This window comes from Pogoniulus pusillus, chromosome 8 (genome assembly GCF_015220805.1).
Source record: "Pogoniulus pusillus isolate bPogPus1 chromosome 8, bPogPus1.pri, whole genome shotgun sequence".
NCBI lineage: Eukaryota > Metazoa > Chordata > Aves > Piciformes > Lybiidae > Pogoniulus > Pogoniulus pusillus.
The window spans coordinates 32,785,370-32,809,371 of record NC_087271.1 but is presented as its reverse complement, the minus strand read 5'-3'; the positions used below and the strand labels follow the sequence as shown (position 1 = coordinate 32,809,371).

Here is a 24,002-nt window from a genome sequence, read left to right as displayed (position 1 = left end):
CCAAATTACCACAACTGTATAGTGCTTGCCCTGGTAGAGGATATAACAAGCACTACTTGCAGCAAGTTCGAAATTTGATCTTGCTGATTAATTTTTAATTTCTCAGATACACTTGGTAACGATGCATGACTGTATATTTTGTCATAAATGTTTGTGTGCTTCTGATATGCTATAGCAGACACTTTCAAAACTGTGACAGAAGCATGCAAAGAATAATGTATGGCCTTGGTTATATCTTACTTTTCACAATGACTGACTTTTTAATCCCCAAGTGTTCAGATTAGATGATGTTTCTTTTTGGGTGTTAAACTTCCTGAATAGATCCTAAAATTAGATAACATTTCCTCAAAAATGATGGCATTATGCAGACTGTTTTCTCACATGTGTCTAGTTAAACTTGTTACTGCATAAATTTCTGCATGTGGAATAGATAATGTAAATGAGATATCGCATCTTGACTCAGTATTATTGCAAGACTCTAAATTACTGTAATTTAAAAAGATACTGTATATGTTTTGTTATGTTTTCTTTAATACATTACTGTTAAAACTGCTTCTTGTCCTGCACATAAAATAGTGAATTGTACCACCCTGGTAGCTGGGAAAAAACTGATAATTAGCAGAAAATGAGTAAAACATAACAGTGATGTTATTGATACAGTAAGCGCTTCAGACTTGATTAGGACATTAAAATCTGTAGGGACAGCTGTATGAAAGGCTTCTAATCAGATCTGTATGGAATAGTTCATAGTCTTCATAAATATACTACATAAAAAGGAATCTCCTACATTGTTGCACAGTGTCATGTTTTGGATATCGTTCATGATAACTCTGAAGAGAGTTTTGGTTTAAAGGTGATCATATGGGGTCCTGGACACCTTTTTATCTTGAGCTTCAACACTAATGTTTAGTGTCTGTATGGTTTTGTAAAGAGCGACAAGGGTTTGCCTTCATCAGATAAGCCTGTGAAAAGTTTTCTGGAGCCATTCTGATAATGAGGATTGCAGTCTCCAAGCAGGCATGAAATTCTCAGTTTGCCTCCCTGCTGTTCAGGAGGTACCAATGAAGTCACTTTAAATGGGAAGGGTCTATTTTTCCTCTGAACCTCTCACACCAGAACAGATGGGTGGAACTTGGAACATAGAAGGTTTTACCTCAGAGGTGGTAACAGCGAAGCCACTCATTATCACTGAATTTACCACTTTGTTAGCAACATTGCTTCCTGTTGAGAAAAGCTAATACGGGCTCTCAAATTGACTGAGCATACATTTGTCTACCTCTGTAGTAGTAAAAGGAGGAAAATGCACATCTGGGGCAAAATTGGTTTACTAAATTTGTTCTAAACTTTCTGTGAATATTTTTATGCTCTGCTACCTGATACTGTGTGAAGCTTACATGATTCAGTTGCAATGGTTGGAGCTGTTGTGCATCCTTGTAGATTTCCCATATTTTAATTTGGTTTTGTGTTCTTGCTTGTTAGTATGCGTTTGCACTGTGTATTGCTAACTTGTGTAGGTGACATAAAGTCTCCTGCTGAGTGGTGCATTATCACCATTTTAGAGTGATAGCTTTGAATATGATCTTAGCGGAAGTTTTTATTGTGGTGGCAAACGACCCATCTCAAAACAGCAAAGAAATGCAAAAATCTAAGAAATGGGAAGATGAGAAACTGGAGTGGCTAGTAGAATATTTGCATAAAGGTGTGTTACACATAAATAATACAGCCAAATACACTTTGAACGTTTCATATTCATCTTTCATGAATGTTGCTGTGTTTCTAAAGTAGGTAGTTCACTGAGTAGCAAAGGAAATAGTTTTTTAATTGCAACATGTTTTCATTATATTTCTACCCCAAAGACAATTAACTTTATCTTTGAAATAGTAAATGACTCATTTTGTAAATAAACCATACTTGTATTTTTGAAAATTTAAAATAGGCTAAAGTATTTTTTTTCCTTTTACTGATTTTAGACAAAACAAAGACAATAACAGAATTTCCATGGGACCATAGCTAACTTTGAATTGTCTGGATAGATGTCATAATATTGAATTGAAAACCTATTAGATGTGCTGGACTCGCTTTAGTGTGTAATGTGTAAAGATAAAAGGAGTGTTGTTTAACCAGGTTGTTCTCTCTCCTTAGGAAAAAAAGAATGTCAAGAGTAGTCTTTCTTGATTTCGGTGAAGGACCATTGCAGGGAGCCATGGATATTAGTTGTGAGTTAAAACATCTTAATTCAGAGAGTCTAAGTAATTCCTTTTAACTCTAATCAAAGTGTTAATTAGTAACTGAAGCTAAGCACGTGATGGTAGAAATCAAATCCCCCAAAAGATCAAAGTGAATAGTACTCTTTAAGGATATAATACGTAATTTCTGTAAAATAGATATTTCTGATATCTAGATGGGTGTTTTAATGCCTTCTGCTTACTGTATTCTAAGGACCCATATAGGAAGTAAATGCCTGAGGACTTAAGTTCATGCTGCTGTTTATTACATGCAGATTTGCATGTGCAGGCAATTTCCCATTATGCTTACTAAGCATTGAGCATGGCTGGGTATGGGTCTGTGTATGAATGAAAGTCATTTGTAGGAAGACATTTATGTCCACAAGGCCCCTTCCAGAAGAAATAGATATGTGCTAGTTTTCTGTACTAGTAGATACTATTATTGTTATGTTCTAGATTCAAAATAGTGATTTCCTCTGGTAGGTAAATCCTATTTTTTTTTTTCCAATTGCAAATTTTCTGTTTTTGAGAAGGTGCTGTTTTATTTGCTGATCATTTATAATGAACTTGTATAACTGATTTATTTATTTTAAAGCTAGGAGAGTCCTGATGTGAGAAAGGAATGGGAACATATGTAATTTTTTCAGAGAATTTGAACTTTTCTTATGTGTGTCAGATATTGTGTCTTCTCCTTTAATACCATTATAAACACTTTTGCAGGCTTCTGTGTAGCATCAGATCAGTTGTATACAAACACTCTGAAAGAGTTGCTACCTTGAGATAAGGATTATTTTAGTTTCCTAGGTGCTTAAAGAAAATTACAGTTACTGGTTGGTTTGTTTGGGGCTTTTTTTTTCTTTAAAACAAACAGCAGCAACCAAGCACTGCAATGACTGGCAAGATGTCCAAGTGGCCATTACTCCTGACTTGTTTCACTTCTAGTAAACAGCTAAGGATAAACTCTATGTACATGTAGAATGTATTTGCACAGGTGTGATGGTTTGTGTGTTACCCACCCCACACACACACTTTGGAAATCACCCAGACTAGACTCAGCCGGCTCTGGAAATTGGTTGAAGCTTATTGTTTACAGCTTAGCACAATATACAAGCAGAGATTTACAGTATATACAGTTATATACAGAAATATACAAGGTAAAAGGTAATACAGAAACACAACAGCCCTCCAAGAAACCTGAATCCCCAGGAGGCGCTCACAACTGCCCCTTCACCTTCCCCCTACCCCTCTCAACCTTACCCCAGTCCCAAGGAAGAATGGAGGTTCAGCCAGGGGCTCAGGAAGCAAAGTGGATTAGTCAAAGAGAGTGTGGTTAGAGAAAGAGAGATGCAGCTTGGAGCTTGCCAGCAGCAGAAGTGGAGTTATCTATTTTCTGGGTTTTGTTTTTATATATCTCAGCAAGCCCATGGGTGAGGTAGACATCAGCCTTGTTTTCCTTTCACAGCCTGTAATCTAGTTCTTCTCACCAAAACATTCTAGCTAGGCTCAAATTAGCACAACAGGTTTTAACAGTCTTGTTTCTGCCGTCTTGCTTGCGTGTGGGTTGTCAGGCTTTTTTTTGAACTGAGATACTGGGGGTTTTGCTGTATTACTATAGCATAGCAAAATAGTACATCTTTTTTTTTATTGCTTCATTAATTAATTTTAAATGTATCTTGAATATCCAAAACCTATATTTTGAACTTGTTAAAAATTTGGGGGTACTGATAGATAGTAAGCTGAAGATGAGCCAGCAGTGTGCTCAGGTGGCCAAGAGAGCAAATGGCATACTGGCCTGCATCAGGAACATTGTGGCCAGTAGGATGAGGGAGGTTATTCTTCCCCTGTACTCAGCACTGGTCAGGCCACACCTGGAGTCCTGTGTCCAGTTCTGGGCCCCTCAATTCAAGAGAGATGTTGAGGTGCTGGAATGTGTCCAGAGAAGGGCAACAAAGCTGGTGAAGGGCCTGGAGCACAAACCCTATGAGGAGAGGCTGAGGGAGCTGGGCCTGTTTAGCCTGGAGAAGAGGAGGCTCAGGGGTGATCTTATTGCTGTCTACAACTACCTGAAGGGACATTGTAGCCAGGTGGGGGGTGGCCTCTTCTGCCAGACAACCAGCAATAGAACAAGGGGGACACAGTCTGAAGTTGTGCCGGCGTAGGTATAGGCTGGATATTAGGAGGAAGTTCTTCACAGAGAGAGTGATTGGCATTGGAATGGGTTGCCCAGGGAGGTGGTGGAGGCACCGTCCCTGGAGGTCTTCAATAAACGACTGGATGGGGCACTTAGTGCCATGGTCTAGTTGATTGGATAGGTCTGGGTGCTAGGTTGGACTGGATGATCTTGGAGGTCTCTTCCAACCTGTTTGATTCTATGATTCTATGATGATTCTGATTCTAAGATGACTGTGTGAAGAAGGGTGATTTTAAAGGAAAACTGTAGGTGAAAATTACATTGTTTCTGTGATTGTCTCATCGTTTTCTTGTTTGCTTTTTAGTGTAAATGTGCTTAATGGACAGACCAGCAATATGGATGATATAGAGAGAAATACTGAAGTCACTGGTGCTAAAGAAGAGGAAATCATATGTGATGATAATTTCATATCTGAGGAAGAAGGTGGCATTCCTAAAGCACAAGAGAGCGATGCGTCATTTCAGACAAACAATACATTGACTCTGTCTGAGGAGCTATCAAGGGACAGATCTGAAAAAGCCTTAAGTGGGGGCCAGACTTCTCTGTTTATACACGCTGGTGCTCCTACTGTTTCTAACGAAAACTTTATCTCGTCTAGAGGAACTGCTGTTAATGGACCAGTTTCACACTCCACCTCAACTAAGACTTCCATTATGAGTAAAGGCAGTGTTTCATTAACCACCGGACAGCCTGTAGGTCACCACACAGATTCCTGCTCAACTTTAACAGTGGTTCGTGATCATCAGCTGCCTGCAAAGAGTACAACACAGAAATCAAATCAGCACCAAGTTTTATTTTTGTTACCTGATGTAGCACATGCTAAGAGCCTGACTCATTCCATTAAAAATCTACCTACCTCTTCTTCAGTTGGTTGTGATTCACAGAAGTCCATCGGAACTAGTGTAGACAGCACTTTAGTAGGCCCCGTAGAAGTCTGTGAGGATGACAAAAATTCGCTAGTAAAAGATGATTGTGTCGATACATTAACAGGCGTTTCCTCAGGTACAGGTGGTTTCAGATCGGGATGTGATCCCAGCTGGGATCCACAGAAAGAGTTCATCCAGTTCCTTATGACAAATGAAGAAACAGTAGAGAAGTCTCCTGTTCACTGTAAGGTAGGCTCAGAAAAAAAGCGAAAAAGGAAAATGGATGTTAGTAAAATAACACGCTATACCGAGGACTGTTTTGATGATAGCAGTTGTATTCCTAGTAAATCAAAGCTGTTAAATGTTGACTTCCTAGAGCAGAATGAGGACCTGCAAATAGAACCACAAAAATATTCACTGAGTAAAGTAAAGCCTGAATCTGCAGATGAGGAGCTGGAAGCTGTTGATGCTATCCAGCAGCTCATTTATAGTCCTACTAGTAACTGTGCAGAAGATACTTCTCCTGTTCACACTAGCACTTTTCTTTCCAACACTTTACAAAATCAATGTGAACAGAATGATTCTGAATCACCATCTACTTTTAGTGCCGATGAACCGTCATTTTATCCCTGTACAAAGTGCAATGTGAATTTTAGGGAGAAGAAACATCTGCATAGGCATATGATGTACCATTTAGATGGAAACAGTCATTTCCGACATCTTAACGTCCCCAGGCCCTATGCATGTAGGGAATGTGGAAGGACATTTCGAGATCGTAATTCACTTCTTAAACATATGATAATTCACCAAGAAAGAAGGCAGAAACTGATGGAAGAAATACGTGAGCTGAAAGAACTTCAGGATGAGGGTAGGAGTGCACGGTTACAGTGTCCGCAGTGTGTGTTTGGTACCAATTGTCCCAAAACGTTTGTGCAGCATGCAAAGACCCATGAAAAAGATAAGAGATATTATTGCTGTGAGGAGTGCAATTTCATGGCTGTGACGGAAAATGAACTGGAATGTCATCGAGGAATCGCTCACGGAGCAGTAGTCAAATGTTCCATTATCGGTAGCGACATGTCCCAGAGGAAAGCACAGAAAAAGGCATCCTTGAAAAATCCATATTTGGCATCCTCAAAAAAATCATCAACATATATGTGTAAGATGTGTCCATTTACTACTTCAGCTAGAAGCATTTTAAAAAAACACATGGAATATTTGCACCCAGCATCATGCATTGATCCCTTTGGTAGCCACCTTAGACTAGAAAAAAGAAAAGGCAGGATGATAGAAGAATCTTTAGAATTTGGTAGCAGGACAAAGCAGTTGATGAAACAATCTTCTACTTTTCCAAAGAACTCTGTTTTAAAACAGGATGTAAGAAGATCGTTTGGCTCTACTTCTCAGTCCGGTAGCTTCGCAAAACTTCATAAGAGGCCCTACAGGATACAGAAGGCTCGGAAGAGCGTTTCACAGTCATCTGTAAGTGTATGCAATCTAAATTCTACAAACAACAACTTTTAAGTTAGGAATAGCATTGACCAGAAGCCTAAATGTTTTCATCAAGCGGCAAAGCAGAAAGCTAGTGTCAAAAAAAGCAGTATTTATGTAGATACAAATATGGAAACTACAGTGTGATGTTAAACAAATCTAGTGACTCTTACCCTTTGCATTTAAAAAAGGAAGAGTCCAAATCTGTCAGTTTCTTACATTTATTTTCTTCATCGAGTAGTTCCCGTAGTAATTGTTTTGTCATGGATTCAAATAATGCTTGCAAAGGGGCAGAAGGCTGTAAAGATCATAGGCGTGTAGCTGTAAAAAAGTGGTTAAAGAATCCAGGAGGGAAGGCTCTGTTACAGGAGAGTATTTGGATTGCTGTCCAGATTTTCTACATAAAATGGCTGTTGTTGTTTTACAGAAACTAAACTCTGCTGAAAAAAAAGACAGCTATGAAACGGAGGATGAAAGTTCATGGGATAATGTTGAACTATGTGAATACACTACACAGTCTATGGAGGATGAATCTTACAGTGATATTAATCAGGAGCATGTAAACCTATTCCCCATATTCAAAGGTAAAATGGAAGATCATGAAGCTGGTGATAAATCTTCACTTAGTTATGAGCAGAATGATGGCTTTTATTTTGAGTATTACGACGATGCCGAGGGTAATAACTTCCTGCATGATTTGCATGATCCTCAGAATTTGGAAAACGTAGGATCAGCATTGCCAAAGCATAATTCAGTTTTCCACTGGACTGATTTGTCACTTGAAAAGAAGTCCTGCCCATACTGTCCAGCAACCTTTGAAACAGGTGTTGGATTGTCCAATCATGTCAGAGGACATCTTCACAGAGCTGGACTAAGCTATGAAGCCCGTCATGTTGTTTCACCAGAACAGATAGCAACAAGTGACAAAATGCAACACTTTAAAAGAACTGGAACAGGAACTCCTGTTAAACGTGTTAGAAAAGGTAAGGTGGTTTTTCTGTGGTGGATTGTTTCTTTTTTTAATTGGGGTGTCAAGTAATGGGGATGAAGTGATGTAGTGAGCACTGAACAAGACTTGCTTTGTCTTGTAAAGCATCACTTCTTATGATTCAATATTGTAGCGGTTAACTGTATATAACTGTCTAAAAACCTGATCGTTCTTTTCTTTGTAGCGATTGAGAAATCTGAAACTTCCTCTGAGCACACGTGTCAGCTCTGTGGAGGCTGGTTTGATACTAAAATTGGATTGTCTAATCATGTGCGAGGGCACCTGAAGAGGCTTGGCAAAACCAAGTGGGATGCACACAAGTCCCCGATCTGTGTTCTGAACGAGATGATGCAAAATGAAGATAAGTATGAAAAAATCCTAAAGGCTTTGAACAGTCGACGCATTATTCCCAGACCGTTTGTTGCTCAAAAATTTGCATCAAATGATGACTTTTTGTCTCAGAATGTTATACCTCTCGAAGCATACCATAATGGCCTAAAGACTGAAGATACATCTGTGTCTGCATCAGAGGAGGAAGGGCTGAGTTTCCTAAATGAATGTGATGCAACAAAAGCAGTACTACATGCAAGAAAAAAAAATCAGTCACTGACGCTGATAGAACTCCTGAAAAATAAGAGGTTAGGAGAAGAAAGGAATCCTGTTATTTCCCCTCAAAAGATTCATAATCAAACTGCAAGAAAGAGGTTTGTTCAAAAATGTGTTCTTCCATTAAATGAAGACAGTCCATTGATGTACCAGCCACAAAAAATGGACTTGACTATGCAGTCAGGTAAGAAGATGTTTCTCGTGGTCTTGACAACATTTCCAAAGAATCTTTTAATTCATAGAATATGTACAAATGCAGAGTATGTAATTTGGGGTTCCATGGAGGTTGTAGCCAGGTGGGGGTTGGCCTCTTCTCCCAGACAACCATCAACAGAACAAGGGGACACAGTCTCAAGTTGTGCTGGGGGAAGTATAGACTGGATGTTAGGAGGAAGTTCTTCACAGAGAGAGTGATTTGCCATTGGAATGGGCTGCCCAGGGAGGTAGTGGAGTCACTGTCCCTGGAGGTGTTGAAGAGAAGCCTGGCTGAGGCACTTAGTGCCATGGTCTAGTTGGCTGGATAGAGCTGGATGCTAGGTTGGACTGGATGATCTTGGAGGTCTCTTCCAACCTGGCTGATTCTGTGATTTGCAGAGGACACTGACTGCAAGAAGTAGCACATCAAATTTATATAACATGTCTTTTCTCATGTGAAAAAAAAAACAGCAACAAAAAAAGCCCCCAACACTAAACAAACCAATTCTAAAAAAGAAAAAAAAAAAAAACCAAAAACAGAAACTGAGGGGTTTTTTTTGCATGGGACATCATTCTTGTTCTTCTTACGCTTGGGCATACAAATTCAAAGCAAACAGAAAATGAGCCTCAGTAGGGAAGAAGACACATCCTGCTGTAACAAATTGAAATGTCCATGTATATTTGGTAGTCTAACAGTTCTGAAATGTTTGGGCTTGTAACCCTGGTTTTGATCATTACAACAGCTGGTTTGGAAAATGCTTCGTTTAAATCTTTGAGGTTTGTGCAAGGTAGCATTTACTCAAACTAACAGAACTGTTGATACCATTATAAATGCATAGTATTCCAAACTGGTGAATCATTGTCAACTAATTGTGATGTTTTTAGGCAAGTGTACTCTTACAATATAGATTAATTCTTGTTTGTTTCAAAATTGTGGCTGCTGTGAGAAATGCTTGCTTAGGGCCTTTCTATCCTGAGTGAAGACCCATACTGGTTCAAGCTTTGCTGGAATACATTTATAGTCAGTTGGTTTCTAAGGTACAGCCCCTGACTGGTATGGACAGAAATTGCCCCTCCACTGACAGTTGTGCTAATGAAACAATTCTGTATTCAACTTCCTAGATACTGTATATACTAATAGAGCAGGGGTTTATAGTGATAATTTTAACCTACTTGTCACATAACTGCTGTGCCTAGTCTTGGGAGATTCTTACATCATCCTTTTTAATCTGTATGTAGAGCTCACATTTACCCGTTTCTTGTTTGGACGCCACTTTATGATGCTACAGGAGTCTTTAGATTGAGGAGCAGGATCTTAATTTTATAGCCCGACTTTATTTGGTTCTGTTGGTTTTCTTGTTATTAGCCAGCACAGGCTAGTAAAACTGGCAGCATCTAGTTCTTTTTTCACTTGTATTCTTGTCTTCCTTTAAACAAATAAAAGCAGCAACTCAGTGTGTTCAGAAGTTCTTTCAGGGGACTGCAAAGGTGTGGCAATTAATTTCTTAACAAAGGTGGCTTTCTAAAATGATGCAGTAGAAGTGGAACAGATTTACATTTAGTGTCTTCTGGATATCTGTGGTTGTCCTTCAGGATAGGAGATTGCTTCATAAAGGAAGGATATCTTTCACAGGCTTAATAATATGAAAAACAATGCTTATAGGAATAGCTCGACAAGCCTGACACTGTGTATTGCTCTCTGGTTAGCATTTGCTGCTGTATACTAGGTAGCATCTATTGGGTTGTGATGAACAACCAGGTAAAACCAAACATTTGCTTGTGTAATACTAACAGTTACAGATGGAGCTCTGTAAGTCTGTGGCTGAGGTAGCAGATTTTGACAACTAATGCACTGTGCCAGTTGAGTTACTTTAAGAAAATATTTAACATCAAGCTGAAATTCTTCTGTTTTTCCTAAAATGGCAAATAGTTCTAATTCTGGTTTTAGTTGTTTTTTTGGTTTTTTTTTTTTAAAGTTTTTTACCAACCAGGTATTCTTCTGTAACTTTCCTAAAAAACAGCATGTCTTCTGCTGTAGAATAGGATTCTTTCTTTCCTGCAAAAAGAGGCTTTCCATCAGAGTAGTTTTAGGTTTTTTGTTAGAAGAGAACTTGAAATATTAGTGGACCAAAACACTCTGTCTCTGTAAAATGAAGGGAAAACTTGATGGTGGAGTAGAGAATAGGTTATAATGGTGTCTTTGTCTGGTAAGTGAGGAGTTCAGTATTGTTTTACTGTTTCCCTGTGATAAATAGCACGTTGCTTTGTTGATCATTTATTTAGCACAAAGATTTTAGCAAAAAACTTCAAATCATTAACTTTCATTATCAATTGCGCATAAAGTAATGAACAGAAAACGCACTGAACAAAATGTTTTGTCTAACAGCTGTTCAGTGGTGTGTTTACCACCTTTTTCTATGAGCCTTCAACAGCAGCCTAATTTAGTATTGAGCTCTTCAGTCTTATGGGTAAAACACTTTTAATTACTGCTTTGTCAACTAGACTTTTAAAATTCTCTTTATTGGCAATGTTGCAAGCTCTGAAATTTCTCAACGGAATTGTGCTATTGAAATTGCAGGATTGTATTTTGGGATTAGAATTTTCATAACATGGAGATCTATAGGAACTTGATAGTAGGTATTAAATGCAGAGTAGCCTAATGGGCTCAAGTTGCCTCCTTTCTGTTCTTTTTCAAGTAACGTGGTTTGGCTTTAAAGCGCTACATGGAAAACTAATGACGGTTAACTTGGATCCTTCTAATATACTAAACAATGGCGTCAATGCAGTGAATATATTTTAAAGCATCTTTATTGCAGAAAACTTTTTACAACGCTTTGAGAATTTCATTTTTTTGAAGAGAGAACTGGATTATAGTTTTCTTTTGAATGATAGGTATGCCTGTGAAGCTTAGAACGTGTGTGCATTGCAATACGACGTTTACAAGTGCTGTTAGCCTGTCCAACCACTTACGCGCTTATGCACGAAAGAAGAGTGCTGGACTTTTGACTGGGACAGGTATGTTTTGTTACAGATGTAAAAGCAAGTCTGTCTATGATACATTTTCCTCATCAGACTGGACAAAAGCATATGTTAATTCAAAATAATTTTGAAGCTTCTGCTAATAAGCAATTTATTTACCATTAAACTTCAGCAACCTGTAAGAAAAGATATGTTGCTGTTGTCCACTCTCATGTCTGATTTTCATTCTTACTCATTTATTTTGGATCCAACACTTTTAAGGTATGTAAGCAAAGCTAAGAGATGGTCTCTTAAATTCATTCTGCTACAGTATTGCAAGGTCCAAACTGGCTAGATGGCCTTCTAATAAAGTGTATAAAAGCTTCTCAAAAATGAGAGCAGAAAAAAAGAAATTCCAAAGCCCTGCAAGAGCCACCAAGTAGTTTTTACAGTCTAGCACATCTAATTACTATGAATACTGTAGTTAAAATAGGAAAAGCAAGTGATTTTACAGTGTCTGTATTTATAGCAACGTACTGTGTGTAGTTGGTTTCATTTCTCTTTTGGCTCACAACCCAAACACTGCCTAGTCTGTCATGGAGTGAGTGTAGTACAGCATTTGGCAGTGATGATAATGTGTTTTTATTAAAGTACATACAGTTCCTAATTTCATCTATTATTCCACATTTTTACTTCTTTCCAGAGACCTGCAGTTTACTTGGCTGTAGGCAGGTTTCTGAGATACTTGGATTACAGCTGACGTTAGTGAGACTTTGTATGATCATCAGCAAATTAGGGAGCAGAGGTGGTATATAGTGAAGAAAATTCAGAGACAAGAGATCTGGAATACTCATTAAGAAGGGCAACCATCAGCTTTCTATGTCAGTAAGCATGGACTTTCATACAGTTCTTCAGAAACATGTAATTCTTTCTATCTGCAAATTTAAGTTGTTGTATTAGGAATGGCAAAATGAGTTTCAGGTTTCCCTGCAGAAAGCTAAAAGAAATATTTTAACAAACTGGGCCTGTGACTGCCAGGTCTTGTAAAATGCTAAGTTAATGCTACAACAAAGTAGATTTAGAAGGGAGTCAGTAGATACAGTAATATCCAATATGTAGGAGTATGTGCCTTTAGCTAGCGATCCTCAAAGGTTTCACGTTTACTTGGTAGAAAAGTGGTAACAGTGGACTTCCTTTCCCACTGCTGTGATTTGATATTATCCCTGTAGTGAGTTACTTTGCTCATATACCTACACTGAATTATTTTTCAGCGTCTAGATATTTAAATTGCGCCTTAAAATCCTAACACTTCCATGGAGGAAAAACTCTGGCAATCAGGATAGTACTCCAAGATTGCATCCTGGACAAGCTCCTTGTACCTCAGTTTCCCTTTTGCTAAATGGGAAGAGTGAATGTAGCTTGTTAAGGTTCTTTCAGGGATTTTCGTTTTCTTTAAGAAAAGCATTTTTGCTACTGAAGTAGCACCATACTCGTAGGAACAGTTATCACTTTCCTTAAAAGACCTGAAAGAAAACTTCTGAATCTTGTGTCACTGGACCTAGACATTTGTTTAAAATTAGGGTAGAAACAAAACAAGGTTAGAAGCAAAGCTTGGGAGGGGATAATGAGAGAAAAACTTTAAACATAAAAACCAAACCCTTCATTTCGGTATCTGGAGCTGAGCCAGATAAGTAGCCTGTAATGTGTGGATAAAGCTCTTCCACTTAAACCATGGACTTAAAGGCTTAAGTTCTAGCTACACCTTTATGTAGTCCATGTCTATCTCTATTAACTTAGTACTACTAGAACCATTGTAACTGCAAAGTTTGTAAGCTTTGCTTGATAAATTTTCCTTTGAGCAAGCTCAGTGCAAAGCTCATAGACCAGAGAATACACTTTTAAACAGTGGATTTATTTAATATCCCACTTTATGAAGAGATCTATTTTAATGCAAGACTACACCATCACACATCAGTTGTAAATTGTGCTGTGAGTGTCACTCTGCAGGACATCTCAGTTATTCTTATTAAAAAAATGGCTACCTTTGAGAGTAATCACAGGGTGTGTTCAGTTTTGCTTCAGCCTAAAACCTGTATGGAGGTGACAAGGATATATTTACACAGGTTCTGTAACGTGTTTTCCTGAAGCCTTTGTGCCTTCTGGAGAAAACCAAACTACTGAAAAGAAATCATGTTGGTTGAATTATTTTTCTCAGTTTCTTGCCATAATTAAGCAATTGTGTGTAAACATGAATGCTGTAATTCTTTTATTCAGCATTTTTTATGGGAACTATCTAGGCATTAATGTTTAGCAAGAGGAGTACATAATCCCTGCATGTCAGTAAAGTGAGACCTTTGCTGGTACTATGTTACCTTGCGTGCTAGTTTGCTGCTCGGGTTTTCGGTTTGTCTGCATGTTTTTGATACTACTACTATATTGCTTTTCCAACAGATGCCCCACTTCAGTTAGTAATGTGATTGTTTAGTTAAATCTTACCCTTTTTAATGCAACTTGATAGATTTAGCAGCATAATAAACGTAGTTAAGCATAATAATAAATTCTGAGAATGAACTCAAGAAAAGCCTTCTAGAAGTGGAATTTTTTAGACTGTTGGCTGTTCAGAGTTAGTGTTTGTTACACTTAATTTGTGCCTGTGAGTAAGCTCTTTGGATCCACTGCATAGCAAATGCTTGTCTGGGTTCATTTGGATAGTCACTTGCTTTTGTATGACAGTCTTCATGTGTCTGACTGGAACATTAATTTATTTTCCGTTAGGCAGTCCCAGTTTGGAACAACATAATGATTTGGTCACTCATCTTGGGTAGATGCTGATCTCATTTTTATACCTGTTTCAATTAATAGCAACACATCAGTGTTTCTCAGAGGATTTAGTAACAACACAGACCTGTGCAACAACTTCCAAGTGCATCTCATTCTTCTTAATACAGTTCTCTTCCAGCTTTCTTCCTTTTCTCTCTAGGCCTCTCTTTCTCCCCTTAGTCCCTCAATACTCTCTTGAACCCTGGCTTTTTACATCTTTTCTTTGAGATCTCTTCTCACATACTGTCTTACCAGCTATCATCATCTGGGAATCACCACTCTCTTCTTTATCCCTTGATTCTGTAGATAGTAACTGCCTTTTCAGGAATTTGGGAGAGAGCAATAAAATACCAAGCCAAGGAGTTTGGCCTTTGGGCCAGCAATATGCCAAATAACTTCTAATATCACATTCTCAAAATTGCAGCTTTGGCAAGTTTACTAAGGAAGCATATGCAGCCACAGCAGAAATTGGAGATCCACTGGCTTTCCATGTCTTCATTCTGTGCTGTTACACTTAAAACTGATCAAGTGGCACAATGTAATAATCTTTAGTATCCTATAGAGTCCTTCAGGGAGCAAATAATTGGTGGCCTTCCTTTAATGTATTTTACTGTGCAGTAGTGATGAGGATAGATAGCAAATTACTGCATTTGAAACATTAGTGAATAAATGCACAAGAAAGATGATTTGCTGTTTACTTTCTATGTGGCAGTGGGTTTAAGTGGTAAATCAGATCCATTTATATGTGCAATCACTTGTATTAGCTTACATACGCTATGATAAAAGTCACAAAGTCTGAATAAAGACCTAGTATTCAGCCTTCATAAAATGATTATGCCATGTCAGGGGGCATCAGGAAACAGAGCACGCCAATTAGCACAGATGCACTTGTAATTTTGAACCTCAGATCAAATGTCATGGCATGAAAGACCTCTGATTCTGCCTTAGCTAATTCATGTTGATTTAGGTGTGCTCATTTGGGCCTACTATCACCTCCTGCTTATCGTCCTTCTTGATAAGTAGTCACAGAAGTTAAGGAGGTCTTTATAGACAACCTCTTTATGTCTGGCATTTATTTTTCTGAATAGTGTGTTCTGATATTGAATTTGAGTGCCTCGAGATTGATCCAAAGTTTGACTGTCTTTGTTTTAAATGTGTTGTTTCCCTGTCATGCTGTTTCAGAGAGTTGATGCAGTGCTGTAGGTAGTCGTTTCCAAAAAGCTTTTCAAATAGCAACTAAGAAGCATGGAGTGGCCCAACTTGAAGGAAGGAGGCTTCTTCCAAAGAGATGTGGGCCTTTATGGAGAATGAAGGATGGTAGTTTGAGAGTTGCCTTAGCCACAAAGTAGGTGTTAATGGTAGGTAGGTCCTACCTCTCCCTGGCAATTTGCTGCAGTTGCCGTGCAGATTGCTAGACCTAAATTAACGTTGGTCTCCTCCCAAAACTCAGTACTTGCCGAGGAGGTCGTGGTTCTTGATGGTAAATGCAGTAACTGAGTTTTAATCAGAACATGGCTACGTTTTCTTACAGATAAGGTAGTGGTATGTCTTACTTGATACTTGTAAGCATCGTGTCAGCAGAGTACTTAAGTGTGTGCATGTGACTTCATTTAAATGTGCTGCTGTCTGGATAGATGAAAATGACATTAACATGACAGTTAAAGGTACGTGTCTCTGATAACTGGTGTTGGAAATACTCTTTTCAGCCAGCTTTACCTAGATGTTGACTCTTTCTCTACTTTCCTGCTTCTCTGGAGTTCATTGGAGTAACTTCAGAACATGCTTTGTGCTGCCTAAAATGTGAAGGACTAGTTGAAATGACAAAGGGAACAAAAAGTACTCCTTGCAGAACACAGGTTTAGTAGTATTCGTAGTATTTTCTGTCTTTTGTGGCAGCTTCTTGCCTTGGGCAAATCTCCTTCCAGTCTTAGCTAAATTACTCAAAATGCACTGAGCAATCTAATTTTTTTTTCTTGATGTCTGTTACTGTGATATTTGCTGTCCTTGTTTTGTAACTTCTCTTTCTTAGAGCCTTCATTGAATGGCTCAGAGAGGATGCACATTCCTTTGCTTTCTTGTTCTTGGAAGTGGTACCTTTCTAGGAAGTGGAAACTACTTCTCCCGGTATGCTGTGGCAGTTTTCTCTGTGTGTTGCTGCCTATTCGATTGCACAGTCACTGGGGGGCGAGGGGAGAGGATGTTCTTCAAAGATTACACACACACAAACCCATTAGGCTTCAGGAATTCTGTTGCAGAAGACTGACTCAGTTCCAATACGAAAGTGAAAGCTCTCTGAAATCTTTGGGATGGATATGAGTATAATCAGATTTCTTGATGTTTGCCAACACAAAGGAAATAAGCTAGTTTTTGTTTCAAACGTGTGTAGGCTTCTCTAGGAGAAAAGCCTTCTGTCTATTGGTTTTTTTTTTAACTCATATCAATGGACCTCAACTGACATCAGATAGAACTCACGGATGTGTTTGTATTCAGCTAATACTGACTTCATTGACCTCCTTCCTGTGAAAGTCTCTGTAGCTTTTGCTGCAATAACTGCACCAGATAGGTTGGCCCTCGTGCAAATACTTCTCTTCAGAGAATGGGTGTCTAGGTTCAGTATTTTCTCTTTACATTTCTGATGGTAATGTTGCTGATGTTTTGGTTCGTAAAATATTTATACTACTTGTAGTTCCTGTAGCCTGAAAGGCAGCATTTGTTTTTGCTTCCTAGTTATATGAAGCATATACTTCCAATGAGAGCATAAAGTATTAAGAATCCTTCCCCTGTTCACCTTTCCAGAGGTTCTCTTGGCCATTTCTGTCTCTCTGTCACCTGCTACCTTGAGTTACTGCCTTTATATCCAGACTTCTTTCCTTCTTCCTATCATAAAAAAGTGCACTCTAGCCTCATCCTAAAGATGTCTTGACCCAGGGTCTGAAAGAAGTCTCTTTCAGTTGGTATCTGCGTTCTACTTGTTTGATTAGTACCTTCAAACACCAAAAATTCATTCTGAGTTTTTTAGGAGCTGTAAGGATCTTTAAATTTGGGACTGGAACTGGGTAATGTCTGACGTATCTACAAGTTGAAAGTTTGGGCACAGGTTAAAAGCTTTGAGAAGTGCTCATTTGGAGCATGCCAGAAAAATGAAGGATGCTGTTAAGACTGTGTGTTCTTTAAAACAATATGTTTTAGCTCACCAGATGACTTCTTACACTTCAGAATACTAAGATTTATCCTTTTGGTTTGTATTAGAGGAGTCAAAATGTAGAGAAGTGTAACCCTTTTTTTGTTTTCCAGTTTACTGTTAAGAGGCTTCAGTAGCATTACATTGGGCCCTTTGGTGTCAACAGTACCACTTGTTACCCTCACTCAGGTTTCTGTGACGTTTTAGTGTCAGTGTCTTGGGTTTTTTTGAACAGAGTGCAGCTAAATACACTTCTCAGTTCAAGCAGTCACAAACTTCTTGATTTTTCTTGAACTTTATCAGCAGTTTTCATCATAACCATATTAACTCAGTTTAATCCCTTCACCCCCAACTCTGCTTCTTCGAATCTACTGGTTTTGTTATAGATTCCTATTACATCTGTTATGGGAGGTACAGACCTTAGTGCTAACTGAGTTCATTTGCTATGTGTTTCCTATTCACACACATTTTCATATGCAGTTTCAAATGCTGAAACTCAGTTTTAAGAGTGGCCTTGCCTTCCCTGTTGATTGTCCTAATACCAGCTCCTACTGCCAAGGATTAATGCATGATTTTTGTAAGATGCATTAGAATTCAGACAGGATCAAGGGGAAAGCTTATTTTGACATTCGTAAAAGATTGAACTTTTGCTTTCTGTTGAAAACAAATTGCAGGTGGTGTTTTTCAAACTAGAAACCCTTGGTTGTATTCTCTGAAAACTACAACTCTGTGAAGTTGTAACTGGTTGAACATGAATGGTCTTACACGATGATACTTAGCTACAAAACAAGTTCTGGGATTTCAATAGCATTTTATGCATGAAAGGGAATTTTCAGTGGTGCTTTGGTTCTGTTTAATTCTGCAGTAGGTTAGTAGGTGTTTGCTGATACTGAAACAACAGTTCGTTGCCAAATGTCAATTATCTAGTCTCTTAAAGAACAAGCACTGTGCTACACTGAAAAAAAAATAGCTTCATGTAGTTTTGCATTTCTTTGAGCATGCTCTAATTGTTTTGGATTTATGTTAAAATAACGAGGAAGTAGATGGCTTTTCACTATTGCTGTAGGGGTTGTTTATTAAATATCTCTGTTTGGTTAACACTCATTGAATGATCACTTTCACATACCAAAATTTCTCTCTTCTTAGCTTTAGACTGTAAGCAAAAGAAGTCAAGGTCAAGATCTGGAAGCAAGAAAAAAATGCTGCAATTACCTCATAGTGCTGATGAAGTTTACATACTCAGATGCAGGTACATAGGATTCTTTTATTGAAACTACATATTCTTAAGAACTTGCTAATTTTTAATTAGAAGATTTAAGATTATATCTTGCAAATTGATTTGTGATTAAAATAAACAATAAGGGGGGGAGAAGCAGTTGCCTATTTTCATTAATTTGACCAAGAGGTTTTGTATTGATCATACTCAGGTATTAGTTTGCTGACTGTTTCTCTAGCTAAAGTCTTGCTGGGTCATGTCCTTCAAAAGAAACCCCTTTTAAGAACAACAGATTGTTATTGCCAGTGTTAAAAATGGAAGAGTGTAAGTTGCATAAACTGCAGTGTTTTTGAGGTGACAGTTATTATAAATCAACTCAATTACTAAAGTTTTAAACATGTAAGAAAATTCAGACTTTTCCCCATCGTGTTTTTATATTCTTAGTAGAATTAGCTATATCTTGATGGAATAATTTTAATGTTTGCCTAGGTTTTGTGGTCTGGTCTTTCGAGGACCTTTGTCTGTTCAAGAAGACTGGATAAAGCACTTGCAGCGACACATTGTTAACGCAAATCTTCCACGGACTGGAGCTGGCATGGTTGAAGTCACATCACTACTTAAAAAGCCTGCTTCAATTACTGAAACTTCATTTTCTTTACTGATGGCAGAAGCAGCATCATAGAAGAAGGCAACCTTTTAAATTTTAATTGGATGTAAATTTGAAATACTTTGTCATTTTTTAAAATAAATTGCTACACTAAATTATGTTTATAAATGCTAAAGACAGAAAACTAGAGGCAGTGGATTACAGTAACATCAAAATAAATTGAATACTTAACAGTTACAGTAAGTAGTCTTTATATTTTATATAGAGTGGAAGATGTGTTTTTAAGGTTTATTATGGTTTTTGTCAGTTACTGTGCTCTCTATCAATCCAAGACCATTACATGTACGGCAGCCCTTTTCTAAATTGTTGCACATGGGTACTTAACAAGACAGATTTTAATAAAGCAAACAAACCACCTTCTCTTCAGTGTTACCCAAACCAAGGCTCTGTTTATTCAAAAAAAAAAAAAAAAAAGAGAATTACATAGTAAAATAAGATATTATTCTATTTTGTTTGTATGTATGTAGTGTTTTGTATCATACCGAGAACTGCTAATACAATTTACTCAACTTAGGGCATTAAATATCATGTACTTCATAGTTCAAGACTGTTTCATTCAAATAGGGCAATTAGTACTCTTCTATCTAGGTGTGTAAGTGTTTTTTTTTAAATCACATGAGGCTTTTTGTACTAAAAAGTGGAGGGAAACTTGTTTAAACAAATTTCTAAGAGAAATATGTACATAATACTGGAAATTTGTGGTAAGGAAATATTCTTTACTTCAGTCGCATTTCTCACTGACAATAAAGTGGTGCATCCATGCTACCTCCAACTTGTCAACAAAGATCATAGTTACCCTTACGTTTTTGTATCATAATAGACTCGACCCAGCTTTCTTTATTACAAAGCATCTTTTTGTTAACAAGTTTGTTTCCTTATGATGATTTACTTAAAGTCTGACTTGCTTACTGAAGTTTGCCTCTCTACTTTTTTTATTTAACACTGTAGAAATGTACTAATAAACCTTGCTCACTACACGGTTAGAGTAGACTTTTCCTTTATAATTCTGTTTAAAAGGTTGATCATTTTAGAAGATTTGAACATAAACTATTTCCACATATGAAGAGAATGTTTACAGCGTAAATTTTAGAGCTTGTTTTGGATGTGATTATATGTATGAAAACTGTAACACTATGCTCATGCTAAGGACCTACTTACAGAATTACTGAAATAAATGTGCTGTGAGGATGGAAATATGGTGCAGGTGTCTTGGTCATGCTGAATTGTGTTTGTTCATTTAAACTGTCTTCAGAACATGATTTTTGTTTAAATCGAATCTGATTCCTCTACAAATCAATTTTGTATGCAAGTAACATTTCATTTTGCTCAAATAGGATAACAGATACTGTAGTTAAGCCAAGGAATATGCATTGATATTTTCTTTATATGTAAATAAAGTTAAAAGCAGCTCAAACAAGAGGAGTATTTTGGTAGAGTATATACATACCTCACTGCCAGCAAAATTGCTTTCCTATGGTATATCTCCTTACCAGAAAAATCTCTAAATAAAAAAGGTTTAAAGAAAATCTAAATGTCTATAATGTGAAGCATTTATTTGCATTGTGTGAATTAAGTTTGTGAAATTGATTTGTCTTGCTTGAGATTAGAATCTTCTCATGATCTTAAGTACATTTATTTGCAATAAACTGACTTGTTCACAGACGCATTACATTTGATTGGTGGAAAATAGAACTAAGTGTCTGTCTTCCTGCATGTGTGCAGTTCAGAGTTAAGACACAAGGCTTGGAACGTTCTGATAAAAATAGGTGGGTTAAAAATGCATAACCCTGCAGGACAGACTCTTGAGACAAGGCCATCCTAGCTCTGCCACAGTTGTAATTAAATTACTGCTACTGTACGAGTTCCTACAGATAACTTTAGCTTTGTCCACGTTTGTTCCTTTTGTTGTTTTATTTTGTTTAACTGGAAGATCTACATCAGTACATTCAAAGGCTAAAGAAAGAAAATAAGAGATTTTTAGGAGAGATATGTGGGATCTTGAAGTGTAGTGCAGACAAGTTATGTATATGCAGACTAACAAATTCCTAAGTTAGTGGATGTTTGCGGGATGTTTTTCTTTACGCTGTGAAAATGGAAGATCTACATCAATATGATCCAACAAAGCAGAGATTAATGATTCAAATCACCTTGAATGTTTATAATGCTTTAATAGAGTGCTTGTTTACCCTTATCACCAAAAAAGGTGCTTGTGAGAGCACCATATTTTGTGGCTGTTCAACAGATGGAAAAAAAAAATCAATGAAGTGCAAATGATATTTATCTAGTATTGTTAAGAATGCCTGTAAGGTGAAGCCATACTGTGTGAAATTTAGCAGTAGCAAAAATCTCTTATTAGGTTCATAGTAATAAAAACCTAGTTAATTCTATTTAAGTCATTAAACCCCAGTTGTGAGCTTGCACTAAAGTGCAAGGTTTCATTTGAAGAGTGGAGAGCTCTGGGCCTGATAGCTTCCAAAATGAGATTGTTTCTCTGAGGAGCAGAAGTTTTCCAGCAGCAGGCTTTCTGAGTAGGTGCACTGGAGCTCTGTGCCCCACTTGCATCTGATCCTTGACAAAATAGCTTAAATATATATATAGTTAGAACTCTTCTGATTAAATTAATTGCATATATAGTTGATTCAGACCGAAGATCTTATTTTTAAAAACATAAGAATAACAACTGAGTACCTTTAAGATTTCTTTAGCATCTACTCCTCAAGAGGGGCAATTTGTTTCCTTGGTTTCTATTGCTCAGAAATCCAGATCTTCTGTCGCTACTTACAAGGAACTATAAATTCCTTTTTCCAGAGCTAAAGAGATTCTAAATAATTTAGTAGAAGAGAGTTAATGAAATCAGTCACTTTATGACATGAATCTCATGTTTCAAGATGCATGGCTTTGATAGGTTCTATGGAAGTCTGTGCGAAGGAGCTGGGCTTCCAGAATGGCACATACAAACACGAGTGGTTAGTCTGTTCTCATTAGCTAGATTGCTTTGGGATAAAGGTTGCAGTGGCGTAGTGGTTTTTATTGTGTTGATTTTGGTTCCTTATCACAATATTACGTGTTTCTGGAGTTACCCTAGTTTCTGGTAAAGGTCTCTTAACTAGCAGCCTTTGGAAAATAAATTGTGAAGGAATTTTGAGAGTACTAGAGAAGCCTGGGAAATTGTAGAAGACCACCCCTCACACTTCCTAAGGTCATTTCCCGCTATCCCCTGGTCCCAGTGAGATTTTGAAAGCATCTTAAAAGTTATATTGTTTGAGTTCCTTGAAAAGGTGGTTTTAAAAGTGCCTGTGGTAGCCGCTGCCAAGTGGTAGTGTTCTTCAGGCTGCATGGATGGAAAATGGAAGCTGAGGCAAGCAGATGACAACTACTGGCTCACAAAGATCCCTGGGCATTTACTACTGTTTGCTGTGTACTAATTCATATGGATTGTGTGAGTCCATATTAGGTGTACTAGTCCCACAAGGCAAGGATATGACCTGCTGATGCCTTGATGGGAGAAAAGGCATAGGCCAGATAATAGCTAGTGCTAGCCTTTGGGAAGGGAAGGTGAGCACCTAATGCACCAAAGATGGAGATTGCAGCAGTTTGGGATTTTGTCCTGGCCAGACTTCATGTTTGAGCAATGTGCCTGTTCAGAGTCCTACCTTTTCAGCCACACTCAGGGAAATCACCAAGGTCTTTGAGGAAAGTGGATCACAGGATTTATGAACCTGGGGCTCATAGATGTTCATTCATCCAAAGTTTTGAAAGGTCAGCATCACAGAACTGAGATGAGGAGATCTGTTACTGCAAAGCTATTTTTACTTCAGTGCTTTTTCTGGGCCAGTTGTGGTTCTAGATTTCCTACATGCTTTACAGAGGGGTTATTAATTAAATCTTCTACTTGGTTCTGAAAACCTACAGAAGATAAATGTTGGCTGAACAAATATGGAAAGATGAGCAGTGAATAACAAGTACTGGCTTTTGACTAAATGGTGTAAGGGCTGCAAAGAAAGCCTGTTTAGTTGAGTGCTATGGTTAACAGACTTCCACTTTTGATCACAGTAGTTAATGTGTGGATACCTAACACCAATTTCATGGTTTAAAAAAAATTGGTTTCTATAGTTTTGGATTGTCTTCTTAAAAAAAAGTCTTTTTAGGATGGTACTTACTTAAAGCTCTCTACGTTATGATTTCAAGTTATTTCAACCCACCATGCTTTGTAGGTGCTGTTGCCTGATACATGGGTAGCAATTTTGATGTAATGGAAACATTTGGCCATAGTGCCAGGTCTGTAATCTCTTGCAATAAAATGTTCCTTTCTAACACTGCAGGCTTCTTGGTGTCTTTTCCTGTTGTTTGGAGATGAGCTGCATGGGATGTGCTGAACATGAGCCAGCAGGGTGCCCACGTGGCAAAGATGGCCCACAGCATCCTGGCCTGTATCAGAAATGGTGTGACCAGCAGGAATAGGGAGGTGATTGTGCCCCTGTGCTCAGCACTCGTGAGACCACACCTCAAGTACCATGTCCAGTTTTGGTCATCACAGTACAGGAGAGACATTGAGGTGCTGGAGCAGGTGCAAAGAAGGGTGATGAAGCTGGGGAGAG

At 37.9% G+C, this 24,002-nt stretch overlaps 1 protein-coding gene across 6 annotated transcripts in view; it reads left to right on the top strand.

Moving 5' to 3' along the window:
• The window catches only part of ZNF644 (zinc finger protein 644), a 57,328-nt gene extending 33,608 nt beyond the window's left edge, over positions 1-23,720 (top strand). For 2 of the 6 annotated variants that reach the window (XM_064147977.1, XM_064147976.1), the window contains exons 3-9: positions 2,143-2,216; positions 4,721-6,764; positions 7,201-7,756; positions 7,946-8,551; positions 11,455-11,577; positions 18,668-18,770; positions 19,227-23,720. In XM_064147977.1, coding sequence (XP_064004047.1) covers positions 4,752-6,764; positions 7,201-7,756; positions 7,946-8,551; positions 11,455-11,577; positions 18,668-18,770; positions 19,227-19,419 — 3,594 coding nt within the window. In that variant the 5' untranslated portion in view covers positions 2,143-2,216; positions 4,721-4,751 and the 3' untranslated portion in view covers positions 19,420-23,720. The remainder of the gene's footprint in view (positions 1-2,142; positions 2,217-4,720; positions 6,765-7,200; positions 7,757-7,945; positions 8,552-11,454; positions 11,578-18,667; positions 18,771-19,226) is intronic. The other 4 variants (XM_064147979.1, XM_064147978.1, XM_064147981.1 and 1 more) reach the window with 3 other exon arrangements.
• Positions 23,721-24,002: the final 282 nt, after the last annotated feature.